At 43.5% G+C, this 13,569-nt stretch overlaps 1 protein-coding gene across 5 annotated transcripts; it reads left to right on the plus strand.

The window, feature by feature from the left end:
- Positions 1-269: 269 nt before the first annotated feature.
- LOC140251611 (P2R1A-PPP2R2A-interacting phosphatase regulator 1) lies at positions 270-12,435 on the plus strand. Of its 5 annotated transcripts, none has more exons than XM_072335592.1 (10): positions 270-597; positions 1,547-1,625; positions 4,975-5,031; positions 6,648-6,691; positions 6,771-6,825; positions 7,224-7,316; positions 7,851-7,939; positions 8,566-8,630; positions 9,228-9,324; positions 10,352-12,435. In XM_072335592.1, exons 1-10 carry the CDS (start codon positions 482-484, stop codon positions 10,509-10,511), a joined length of 855 nt encoding a protein of 284 aa, XP_072191693.1. In that variant the 5' UTR covers positions 270-481; the 3' UTR covers positions 10,512-12,435. The 5 variants fall into 5 exon arrangements, with proteins under 5 accessions (XP_072191693.1, XP_072191692.1, XP_072191688.1 ...); XM_072335591.1 differs by having other exon boundaries at positions 348-597; positions 9,228-9,347; XM_072335587.1 differs by having other exon boundaries at positions 348-597; positions 8,569-8,630.
- The last annotated feature ends 1,134 nt before the right edge of the window (positions 12,436-13,569 follow it).

The raw sequence follows: 13,569 nt of genomic DNA on the forward strand, positions 1-13,569 counted from the left end.
CACCAAAAAGCCCAGAGCCCAAACTCCCTGCAGTATCTGAGAGCAGAAGGAGGATGCTTTACAACCTCCAGCTATTCTACGTGATGTTTCATCGCTATTAATGACACTTCTCTGGGAGTTCACGCCGAGCTCCCGAGCTGACGCTGCGCATGCGCACTGCCGGCACGGGGCCTCCGCTCACGGCGCCGTGCGGGCACCCTGCGGCGCATGCGCGCTGGGGGTGAGGGGTTGTGGGGGGCGTACGGCCTGAGGCGCTCGCTCCCTCCGTAGCGGCGGCATCGCGGAGCGTGGCGGGAGCGGCTGTGTGAAGGGCCGGCCCTCGGGCCGCAGCCGGCATGGGGCGCTGCTGGGGCCGCCCCCCTCGCCGGGTCCCGCTCTCCCGCGGGGCCTGCAGGGGCGGCCGCGGCGTGAGGAGCCGCGGCGGGCGGCGGCAGTGAATGGGCGTCGCGGCGGAGCGGGAGGAGCCGGAGCCGCCGCCGCGATGGCTCAGGAGAAAATGGAGCTGGACCTGGAGCTGCCGCCGGGGAGCGCCGCGGCCCCGAGCGACGGCGGCGGGCTGAGGAGATCCAACAGCGCCCCCCTCATCCACGGGCTCAGGTGAGCGCGGCCGGGCCGGGCTGCGGGCTCAGCCCGAGCGCTGCGATGTGACGCCGCTCCGTGGGCCCCGGCGGTACCGCAGGCGGAGCTCAGGGCGAAGCGGCGCCCGCTGTTCTGCGTGTTGCTTTGGCTGGTGTTAATTCCGGGTCATCTTTGCGGTCCTTCCCGCCCAGACCATCCTGTGGGTCTGTGTTTTGCAGTCGGTTCATTTTATAACTCGAAATTCCGTTCCTTGGCGGTGAAGAGACCTCATAGATCTCCTACCAAAAGGCCTGAGCGTACGCTGCAGCTCAGAAAGCGTTAGTGCTTGTCTGGCCAGCCGTTAAGTAAGCAGAGCTGTAATACGTTTGTGTAACTGCAAGGGAGCAGCTGTCCCTGCACGGCTCTGAGCCGTGGCTGCTCCTCAGGGACGCTTCTTAAGTTATAAAAACAAACAGTGAACCCTGAAATCTCCTCAGCACGTTAGAAACAAATTGTTGAATTCAGGCTCTGGGCAGGCAGAAAGGTAAGGCAGAGCTCTCGCCTTAAAGCTGCATCCACTGGCTGAGGTGTTTATGCAAATAGCACTGAAACCCCACGGAGCTAATTGCAGGTGGTTGCAGTGGTTTGCCTGTTAGGAATTTTCCAGCAGAAAACTCTTTTTGTGAGATTCTTGGCAAGAAATGGCACTTTTTTTTTTTCCAGGGATTTTTAAGCTGTTTTTTTTGCAGCGTGCTTAATGTAACCTCTGCTGAAAAAGAGTTCAGAATGTAACGAGAGTTACTAAGTGCTGCATCGTCATGTTCTGCTGCCACTGAAACTCAGTTGAATAGTAGAAGTAGCTGGGACTTGGTTGTGCTTCACCTTGAGATGAGAACCTTCATAGCATTTGAAACTGAGCTCATTGCAAGAGGTGCTTTTTGATGGGAAGGCAGTGGCTTCTGCATTTGACAGCTGTTTCTTTTCACAGTGATAACTCGCAGGTGTTCCAGGGCAACGTTCTGCGAACCCGCAGGAACAGCACCACGGTTATGAATCGTCACAGCCTGGTAAGGACATGATTAGAGAACCCACATCAGGCCCAAAGCAAAGTGTGCAAACAGAAGTAAAGGAGGAAAGGAGTTTGTAATCTCTGAAACTAACCACGTTTGCAGAAACAGGGCTCTGCTCTGACATTAGTATACTGTAGCTGTAGTGAATGCCCTCTGTAGCCTGTTTGGCCTTGGTGAGTACTTGTGTTTCACTGCCATTGTAATGATTCATAGAATCATGTCCAGCAGGTCGAGGGAGGTGATCCTCCCCCTCTACTCTGCCCTGGTGAGGCCTCATCTGGAATACTGTGTCCAGTTCTGGGCTCCCCAGTACAAAAAAGACAGGGATCTCTTGGAAAGAGTCCAGCGGAGGGCCACAAAGATGGTGAAGGGCCTGGAGCATCTCCCCTATGAAGAGAGGCTAAGTGAACTGGGTCTGTTTAGCCTTGAGAAAAGAAGGCTGAGAGGGGACTTGATCCAGGTTTATAAATACCTGAGGTGTGGGAGCCATAGTGGCGAGGCTGGTCTGTTTTCAGTAGTGCGTGGGGATAGGACTAGGGGAAATGGGCTGAAACTTCAGCATAGGAAGTTCCGCACGAATGTGCGCAAGAACTTCTTTACGGTGAGGGTGACGGAGCACTGGAACAGGCTGCCCAGGGAGGTGGTGGAGTCGTCTTCTTTGGTGGAGTCTTTCTGTCTTTGATCCAGGGGAAATATTGTGTGCCTTGTGTTTTTAGTACTTAATGAGTTGTGATAGGAGGGTGTGATGGTGACCAATTGAGAACACCTGCACAGGTTGCAAGTACTGGTTTGCTGGCCCTTATCAGTAGGGCTGGGGTATGTTGGGCAGTTGCTTTCTCCAACAGAAAGGAGTTTTGCCAGCTTCATGCAACTTTTCTCCTAAAACAGCCATAGGAAAGAGAGACATATGCAAGGTAATGCTCAGCTGCAATCAATATCTTATTAAAGTTTTGGAGGAGCTAATGTTCAGGTAGGTGGGGAGTAGCAACAATTTCCAATTAAGGAAGGGGAAAAAACACAGTAACCGAGTGATGCTACCATAATGGCCTTCCGTGCATTCTGATTCTATCTATTCTATCCCTGTTTGATTTCTTTTGCAGCGTCGTTGTCTCCTGTAAAGCTGATTGCAGCCACCCTGTTATTTCTTAGATGTCTTTTGACAAGGCTTTAGAAGTAATCTGCTAGCTCTGTGCTGGAGGCTGAAGAATGGCACACTCGTATTTCCTTGACTGATGTCCCTCTGCTAACATTCTGTTCTAAAATCAGGACAGAGAGCTACACAAGCAAAAGCTTGTGTCTGTAACATATCCAGGATACTTCATGCAAAGTTTTAGAAAGATTATTCGGAAAGAAATCCTGATAGACTATTGTGGTAACAATTTATTAAACAAGTGTCTCTCTTTTTCATGTATTTTCTAGGGCTGCAGCTTAGAGGAAATTTATTCTTATGGTCAGACTAAAGGAGAAACAAACTGAAGGTAAACCTCAGTTTGTTAGGTTCTCTTCTTAAAGTTCTTCAATTATTGGGGGAAAAGAAAAGAGAATTCTAACTTGGGGATCATTGCCTGTAACTTGCTGGGAAGCAGGAGCTGGTGCACTGAGGCTAGTTCTTACAGCTGTCCCAGGAGCTGAAAAGGAGGTGTTCTCTTCTGTTAAGAGTGGAAGCTTCTTGAGGGAGGATGAACATGGTGCTTAGGGGCAAAAACTGGTTTAGAGCTAACAAAGGCATTTTCAGGAACGCTTTGCAGTTTGTGTCTCTTTTCTCATCTTCTTAAACCTACTTTGCATTGTATTGAATAAAGAGCTCTTCCTCTGTGCTTACCTTGCATTCAGAGCTCTGTGAGACTGCATCCTTCAAGCCTTTTAGACTCCACAAGGCCTGCATCAGAGACTTGAATTAAACACCGACCCCATGAGGAACTGTCCCTGTGGCCTCATATAAACAAACTCATGTCAGCTTCTTGGGTTTGCAATTATTCTTCACTCCTTGCTGACCAGATGCTGACAAAATACAGCTGAAACTTATGCTAAAAATCAGGTGCTTCATCAGCAGCTGGGTTGGTACCTCATCTCTTTGAATTAGCTTTTTGAATGATGGGCTGGTTTCTGGTTCTGTTGAGCATGGCAAAGGGAATGAAATTGGAAGTGAACTTAAGAGATTATCCTCTCCTTCTGTTGCCCTAAGCCAGGATCAGCTGCATCTAAATAGTTTCTGGAACATAATTAACCTTCAGCATTAAGGACCCTAAGCAACTTCCCCTGGTATTCACGCTAGAGTAAAAGAAGTGTAGTTTTGTGGCCTTAGACATGATACTAGATTGTCATCTGTTTTGATACATTTAATTTCACAGTACGTAGGTGATAAAAGAACACTTTTGTATGTGTTTAGAAGAAATTAAGTTTTATTGCAGCTTACGCTATAACAAAGTTGGTTACAATGTTCAGTACAACGTTCAGTAAATGACTGAAGCTGTTAATTTGAAGAGCTTTAACTTCTAAGTTCAGTTAGTATTTCACACTGTGTTAAGCTGAATAGGAAAGAAGTAGTTTTCTGATGTGTTGTGTTAACTCTAATGAGAATGGTGGGGGCTGTCAAAGTGCTTTGGTAACAGGAGTGCACATTCTGGCCCTGTCTCTGGGCTGTTCCAGTGCTTGTCCCAGTTGTGTAGCTGAATTCTAGGAGCTTTTCTCACCGCATGAACTTTTCCAAGTCTCAGACTCTCACTCTTTTATAATGACATCAACAGGGGCTGCTATGCCATTTCTGGTAAATACATGTCATTGTGTAGGGATCAGCTGTGCTCAGGGTCTGTGTAATTCCTTTCAGAACACATCAGTGGCATCTAGCGAGTAAATGCTGTGGTTTTCTTTCCTTCTGTTTTTTTTCTTTTAAGGCAAAGCACTTTAGGCCGTGGTTAAATGTTGAGCCACTGTTTAAGCAACAGCTTTCCCTGGGTTTGTTTTTCCCTTTTTTGCTGGTTTGCTGTGAGGCCCCACGGGTGCTTGTGTTGGCAGAAGAGAGAGGGCAGTGCAGGGACAGAAATGGAAGGGCAGTGGCTCTGGGGGAAGCTGGCTGCTTATTTTGGTCGTGCTGTCTGCCAGAGTGGCACCAGTGAAACTTTACCTGTGAGCATACGCAGCAGTATAGTGTGGAAATGCATACGATCGTGTTCTTGGGAGTACTTCACGGAGTTTGTGTGTACTGAGAGTGTCACAAATGCTGTTTAAACAAACAAACCCCTTTGTGCGTATGTTTCGAGTTTAAGATAGCGTTACGCGGTTGTATTTCTGCACTTTCCCCTCCCTCCCCTGTGGCTTTTAAGTCATGTATTGCTTTGTTCTGCAGTTTGTGCCATCATCTCCTATCCGTATTCCTAGCAGCCGTCTTCATCAAATCAAACAGGTAAGAATAGGTTATAACTTATAAATATGAAATTGCTTATAGGTGGCTGGGTTGTTTTTGTGGGTTTTTTTTGTGTGTTCAATGTGCAGTGTCTTTCAAATGACTTCAGATTTCTCTACAAAACAGTACCGAGTCTGCAGCACTCTATTGCTTCAAGATATGTTTGAAAGTAAAGACTACATCTTGTTTGCAGCATTCCAAATTCTGTAGAGACAAATACGTGTCACAGTGAGAAGAAGACTTGAACTGAAAGAGGTAAAGGGTCTTAGAATTGACACTTTAGGAAGGAAGCCTGTAATGTAAATCCTTCCAGTAAAGTTTCACTGAGCTTTTTTGGCAGTCAGGCCAGCACAAACACTTAAGGCTAATAACTTGTGTTGGCACAGCATTTACTGCAGCCAGAAAAAGAACTGGAGAAGGAAGCAATCTGGCAAAGAAAAAAGAAACAACATAGTTCAGACTCTCCTGGTTGGGCAGCTTTTCATCTGCATAAGATTCTCATCCAGATCAGTGGTTGTGCCATTAGAGCATGAGGGGAAGGGCGTTAGAGTATGGAAGGATGGCAAATATCTGGGCAAGCTTAAATAACACCTCTACCCACAGCACAGCTCAGGCTGAAGATGTACATTTTAAAACTGGCAAACTCAAACTCTTGTGGCTCCTCTATTTTAAATATTGTCCTTGGACAAAGGGAAATGGTTTTACATTGAAGGAGGGAAGATTTAGGTTGGATATCAGGGGGAAGTTCTTTACTGTGAGAGCGATGAGGTGCTGGAACAGCTGCCCAGAGAGGCTGTAGATGCTCCATCCATCCCTGGAGATGTTGGAGGCCAGGTTGGATGGGGCCCTGGACAGCCTGGTCTGGTATTAAATGGGGAGGCTGGTGGCCCTGCTTGTGGCTTTGGGGTTCGAGTTTCGTGATCCTTGAGATCCCACCCAACCTAAGCCATTCAGTGATTTACTGACTGACTTCTTGGCAGTCAAGTACTTATAAAACTAGCTTGAAGGTGCTTGATTTTACTCTTAACTTTGAAGTTTACAATGAGTAAGAATATATATTACTTTGTAAGAACAAAAGTTTCCGACAGCATTTTCAGGGTATGATGTCTGAAGTGATGTAAGGTGCTTCTGCATCCCGCTCAGATATTTAAGGTGTGTGCATTAGTAACCCTCTCAACTGAGTGCACAGTGTTCGTTTAGTTTTAAGGAAGGATGCACACATACCTAAGAGGGGATTGAGTCACGTTCATGTTTAATACTTCATCTCTGATCTGTTTTAACAATATTGTATGAATGTTTTAGAAGAAAACACCAAATTCCACATTTATTGCATATGCTGTGGAGCAATGAGGTGCAGTCTGGTTGGATACTAGTACGTAGAATAAGGAGCATTCCATAAAGACTTGTTGATGGTCTCTCTTAATGTGTTTCTTTCCTTTTTTCTTCCTCTCAGCTCTCTTTGTCTTGTGAGAGCTTGAAGTTATCCTTACTTAACTAAACTGATTAAAATCTCAATACTGAAGTAAAACAAAATCTTTTTTCTTGATTTTCTGTAGCAAAGCATTTTATTTTTTTTTTGCCTTAACTAATTTTTCATCTATTTTTTTTTCTTTTAGGAAGAAGGAATGAACTTAATGAACAGAGAAACGGTCCATGAAAGGTAAGTGTAAAGGAAAGCTAGCTTACTTAATCCAGTCTTCTATGGGCCTAGGGCAATACGTTTCTTTTCTTCTTTATAGAGAAGTGCAAGTAGCAATGCAGATGAGCCAGTCATGGGAGGAGAGCTTGAGCCTGGTAATGCATTTGTGCTTTAATTTGTATTCTTGTTATCAGTATCAGGACACTAGAGAAACTTACTGCAACCTTTTTTGTCTAGTTTAAGCACAATTAAGGTGGTGAATGTATCACCAGCAGTGTTTCACACTCTTAAGGCACACAGTTATCAGTTGCTGAAGGATACCTGTAGGTTCCTTGGGCTGGAATGTCAAAAGAGAACTGCATGGATGCCTGCATGTCCAAATTTTCTTCCGTGTTCTAATACTTAACAAGCAATGCTTAAGGTTTGTTTTAGAATGCCCAAGAAAAGAAAAATCGCGAGGATGAATGCTGATAACTTTTGAATCGTACTCAGTTCTACACATAACAGCCCTTCTCTGCTTGCTCACAACATTAACTGTATGCACTGTTTACAGAGTAACAATGATTTTGAAAAACCATCATCACCAAAGCAAGTAGACTTTGTCCCAGTCTCTCCAGCTCCTTCACCTACCAGAGGAATAGGGAAGGTGAGCAAACGTGGTAATAAAAGTTTTGTCCTGAGCAGTGCTAACTAAATTCAGTCCAATTGGTAGCGAAAGAGCAAGCCACCTGCTCTGTTCTGCACCAGCTGCAAACCAAAAACTAGAGCAAACAAAACCCAACCTTCCTAAAACTCCCAAACTGAAACTCCCAGCTAGCAGCTGTATGTCTTGGAGGTGAGAATTTCAATGGAGTGTTCCACTGCTAGTCTGTAGTAAATAAATGGAATTTGCTTTCGACTTAAAACAAGAGGAGGAGGCACACGTTCTTCTTTTATTAACTAGTGTGTTTAACCAGCCTGAGATGGAATAAATGCTTGTCAACTTGCATGCGTTCTGCATGAAAATGGAATCTGTCCAACTTCAGTTTCTTTCTCAGTAACCAAAAGCACTATCTCGGTGTGGTCAGCTAGGTGGGTTGCTTTAAGTTTGTAATGGGTTGCTAATTTTCCTGCATAAAGGACTGGTTTCTACCGTATGGGTGTGATACTAAACGTAAATAACACAAACTTCTGCTCTCAGCAATGCTTCTCACCATCTCTGCAAAGTCTGGTGAGTAGCAGTGGATTACCTCCCAGTCCTAGCCCAAGTCCAACAAGGCGATTTTCAAGGTAAGATCATATTGATAATAGGAAGCTGGCACAGCTTACTCACACAATAGGCTTTTGAAATACCAAAATGTTATGTAAATAGTTACATTTCTTACGTTCAACTTGCTATGCTCATCTGAATGTTAGATTTTACAGCGTCTTAAAATAGCTGTTGAAATCCTTTTAACAGTGGAAGTGGGCTACGTTTCAGCATCGGTCTTTGCAATATAGTCTCTATATTGTTCCTAATCACTTTTTGAGTAATTAGATTGAATTTTAAGGGGAAAAAACCCAACAGATTTAGGATTTGTCGTGGGTTCTGTTTTGTTCTGAGTGGTATGGGCAGAAAACCATTGTTATACTGGGTCATGATGCTTAAGCAAAGTGCTGCCTGAGCTTTCAGACTGCTCCAGTTGTTGGAATACTGAGACCAAACTTTTTCTTTGAAGGTCTGTGCTCCCTGGTCGTTCTTTTAAATAAATGCAAATGAAATGACAGGAAACTATTTTGGAGAGGCTGTTTTAATGCCTATTATCTTACTGTGTTCCATTTAGCACTTCGTTAGCTGAAAGTCTTCTGATTCTTTACATGTTTTCAGGCTTTCTGTGTTAATGGTGAGATGAGTGTAGCATCTGTCTTCTTTTTAGCAGGAGAAGCCAGAGTCCAATTAACTGCATTCGACCAAGTGTTCTTGGACCAATAAAAAGAAAAGGTACAGTATTTGGTTTTGGCTGGGACAGCAGGCAAAACGGTTACTTTTACCATAATTCATGTACAGCTCTTTGTAATTCTGTTCTACTGGCTGAAGCAGAGTGACTGAAAATAGAGGGTGTTACAGATTACCAAATAAATAAGACTGTTTTGTGGTGATGAAGCAATAAATTAGTACATACTGTTCAGTAAAGCTGCTTCTGACCCAATGCGTCTGCATTGCTGAAGTTGTTTAATGATAATTAATCCTGAACTTCATTAATTACAAGAAAGAAAATAGCTTTACTTCTTCTCAGCTTCTCTGCTTTGCTGTTAGAAGTCAGTGAACTGTTTGCGCTGAATTAAATGAAAACACTTTCTTCTAAAGTACAAATACCTGATATTCGTACCTCAGTCCATAATTGGTTAAGCTCTTCCTGATGCTTAGGCTAAAAGGTATCTAAGAAATTACCTTTAAGATTTCAGCATCAAACTCCTGTTTTAAATATTACAGCCTATGGAGTGTTACTTTGTAAGTTTGAACTTGTGTTTTTTGTGCTGTGGAAGATGTTAGCTTAAATGAGTAGTAATTTTTGTCACCCTTCCTCTCTTACTTAAGGTGTAACTGAAATGGAAGATCATCCAAAAAGGTTATTCCAAGGCTCCACCAACATGCTTTCCTCTGAAGCTTTGCACCAGCCGGACCTTGGTGGATGGTAATTGCCACTCTGTTGTGCAGGTTGCATCAAAAGCACTAAAGTCTCTTTCATCTAGCAATGCACTTGGAGTTACATTTCTTTCTAATTAGTGCAAGAATCCTGTGTTTTTGAAGGTGTGAAAGTAAACAGACAGCACCACTCACTTCAAGTTTAGAATTTCTAGAACAGATGGGCAGTCCTTGTCTGGTGATGTGCTTTCAGGTCTATGCGAGCTGAGAATCTTTAGGAAAAGATCCCTTATGGCTGGCAGCTTCTGAAATCCAGTTCCAAATTGTAATGAATTACGGATGTTAATGTTGGGGGGGATATTTTTGTTTGTTTTGTTTTCCACCTTTGTGCTTTGTCATACTGGACTGCCCCAACCATCCCCGCTAGGAGGAGACAAGAAGCACTCATGGAAAAAAAAGCCACTCAAAATAGTAAGGGGGTTCAGAATTTGACTGGGAGGGTGTAGTAATACCTAGGGTATGCCTAGACAGTTACCAAGATGAGATTGTTTATGGTGTCATCTAAAGTACATAGGAGTGCACAAGCTTTGAGCCCATTGCGATGGATGTTGTAAAATAGGTGTATTTGAAAACAGCAACTTGTTAGCACATCCTGTTCATAGCAGGCATAGCAGAAAGGGTTTAATTTGCTGCTTGTTTTAGAAGATGGTAATTCTTAAAAACAGTTTGTTGCTGTCACTGGTGATGAAACTGTTTTGCATCCTGTGAAATATGCAGAAAAGAGCATCTGGATACATGAGGACCTTGTGAGAGATGGGGCTAAAGCTTGCAACACTTGTACATTAGTGAACTATTTTGGGCTAAGCTGAAGAGAAAGGGGCAGATGCTATTTCTGTTTGAAGGAGATGGCAAGGTGTATCGTTACAGGTTTATTTCAAATGTGAAATCTGCTGTTCCTTCAGAGTTGTATGCTTGTTCTTAAAGTGGGCTTATAACGAGCAGACGCCGATATTTGGAACTTTAAAGAGGAACTGGAGTGCTTCATTTCTCATATCTTGATGTCGCTGTGTTTTCAGTTTGTTGGCGCACGCCCTTGATGACAACAGAAGCAGTGCAGGCTCTTCCTGTGACTCACCAGCTGAAGCTGGCGCCAGCACTGGCTCTCCAGTGTCACTTTCTGATTCCAGATCTCCATTTTTACCGGTAGATCTTACGGCTAAGTTACCTATCGATTGAGAAGCGAATATCTGCTAATGGATACCAAGAAACAGACTGGATATCAATAAGGCTTCCTGTTGCGTGTAACTGAGTCTTTTATGTGATTCTGTTCCTCATAGGAACTTCCAGAAATGTCATTATTTCGAGACAACTTCCAGAATAGTTCCTTGAGGAGGAATTCATGTTTCTAGTGACTTGTATGACGTTTACTGAAATACAGTAAGCATTTTGAATTGCAAACATATTCGATGCCAACATCAGTATCCAAGCTGTTGATTTCCTATGGATTTATTCCTGTTGGTGTAAGTTACAAATACTGTATGCTTGCAGAAGACTTGGCTCTCCAGCAGACAAGAGGCGGCGTCCTTGCTAATATGAAGTGGTGCTTTGTGTAGTGACATAATTCTCATTTGTCCTCATTCCTAAATCAATGAAGCAGCTTACTAATTTGTTTTTATTCCCTCAGTGTACGTTAGGTTGTTTTGCTGTTGCTCTACGTATGAAAGAGGGAATATTGGGGGGTGGGGAGAGGAGTAATTGATCCCTGTATTCTGTTGGGATCAACTTACTAAATTCTGTTCTAATTAGATTCCAAAAGAACAAGCTTGTGTATTGTCACCTTAGTTGTGTGTCTTGGATTTTACTCACGATCAGGACTGCTGTTGTGACTAAACCCAAAGTTAATGCGGAATCTTCTGGGTTTTTGTGTTGTTTTTCCTTCATTTACATAATGTATTAGAGTGGTAGAAGCTCCATTAATCTTTTAATTGGGAAAAACAGTTATCATGCTTAGCACAAAACATTAATTTGTGAGTTTTTGGTATTTAGTACTCCAGAAGTGTATTACTTTAACTCAGTATTTGTCCTTGTGTATGACTTTCGATGGATGAAAACAAAGAGGGACAATGAACGCTTTTGTTCAGGTTGATCAGATCAGCTCAGAATTTAATCTCTTGGTGTTACTGCATTGAATAAGAGCACCAGGGTTGTTCTGCTGTTGTAAGCTTCGGGTGCTGGTTGGAAGTTGGAGTTTGGTGATCTGCCGTGTTTCAGGCTTCTTGTACTTTATTGAAAAAGCCGTTGGATCGAGGCATCCTGATTTCAACTCTGATATTCCCCAGACAAGAAGAAAAACTTGTAAACCAGCATAGAGAACTGTTCCAAACATTCCTGTGGCAACCTCAGTTTGGTGGTTGACTCCTGGTATGGAATTGAACTTCTCCAGCTGGATCCATTTGTACGTGTGTATGCATCTGTACCACGTGGTTGTAAGCCTTCTCTCCAGAGAGGTCAATAATGGAGCAAAACGTTTGTTTTCTGAATGCTAAATGAGAAGATTGGAAGGATCCTCAAGTAGGAGAGAAGCCCACTTTGAATTCTGCTGTGAAATATTCACGTGGATGGAGCTTTGGACAGCAGCCATCAGAAGCAGAAATGGATGACTTACTGCCTAGTGACTTCAGGACCAACAACTACTAGGTACCCTTATTGTAGGAAAAACAAAATAGAACCTATTTAATAGCTTTACACTGTTCAAGTGACATATGTCATGGTTTGCTTCTGATTTAATTCCTCTTAAATTATTGCAGTAGCCAACTTCTTGCCTGCACATTCTTGTTATTATTCAGACTGTCCTTTGCCCTGTGGCCAATGGATGAACTTGTGTGTGGTGTCTCCTTGCCATCTAATATGGCATACTTTCCTTTTGGGATTTCAGATGATGTGCCAAAGAGTTGCTGCGCTCTCACTCTTCTGTGGTGAGGGCAAGACTGACTTTTTCATCTTACTTTCTTCTTAAGAATGGGCCCCCAGGTGTCCCAATCTTACAAGGAAGACGCATTGGTTGGGGGGGTTTCATGGCTGTGTGCAAGTCCACTTGTCTTTTTTTCTGTTGGATATTTATGCTTTTCAAATAAGTGCCAATAAATGGAACAAACATATACGTGTTTTTCTCTCTAACTCAGAGTATCTGTTGTATCACATTTCCACCCTTGTCTGCCTAAGCGTTGAAGTTGGCTCTAAAATCAGCAGCACAACTCTTGGAAAACAAACATTTCCAAAAGGTAATCTTTGTGCTTTACCTCCCCTTTTGCCAAGGGAACGTTGATAACCGTGCCAGTGCACAGGGGACTGTATTTTTGGAATGAGCACTTACTGCATTTAGCAGAGGAATAGATACTTCGTGGTGGGATGGTGATATAAATGCCAGGAAAAATGAGCCAGTGCATCAGCCAGATTAATTTGCTGGGGTCTTCTGCATGTTGTCAGCAAGCCGGTTCATCGGAATACCCACCAGCTGTCCTCCTGACGACTAGTATGAGAACCTAATCCCAAACTTGTTCTTTTCACCTTTCTTCAGAAGACTGGCGTGTAAGTGATAGCTAACTTGCACAAACAAAATAGATCTGCAAAGTCTTATGTGTTCCTGCAAGGCCAATCTTGTGATTCTGGGGTCAGTCGTGTGTTTGTGAGCCCGGTGCTGCTGATGAAATCAATGAAGACAGGAGTGATTGTTGGAGCTCCACCAGTGAGCTTCAAGCTACGTAACAGCTTGAGCATTTCTTAGCAGCTGTCACTTCAAAAGTGTTCGCTTTGTTGTCGTGTTTTTGCATATGTAGCAATCAGAACTTAAAATAGAGAGGCTCAGGAGTTGCTATTACAATATGTGAGCTCTTTGTATGCTTTCTCGTCACCAGCTGCCAGATGGAGTTAAGGTTGTTCCCTCTTCTCATCAGCAGAGTTAAAATGTAAGTGTCACTGAATGTTTACAGTTAAAATGCTGTAACTAAAACCCTCTCGATCCACAGAGGAGCGCTTTGCTTGAAACATACTTTTCAATAACCAGGTATAAAAGTTGCCACCTCGCTGCTTGGCGTACTGTCTGTTTCACAAGGATCACGTTGTGGATGGTTTTATTGTTCTTAACCTGTAACGGTGCTGTCTTCTCACTTCTCGATTGGTTTGTGGTTTTTGGAAATGAGCGTCCTTGTTGGATGTGATGAACCTGGGCCCCAGAAACAGGCAGGCTGTGGATTCCTCAGGCAAGCCCGGCACTTACTGGATACAAGTATTTTAT

The sequence above is a fragment of the Excalfactoria chinensis genome, chromosome 4, assembly GCF_039878825.1.
Source record: "Excalfactoria chinensis isolate bCotChi1 chromosome 4, bCotChi1.hap2, whole genome shotgun sequence".
Lineage (NCBI taxonomy): Eukaryota > Metazoa > Chordata > Aves > Galliformes > Phasianidae > Excalfactoria > Excalfactoria chinensis.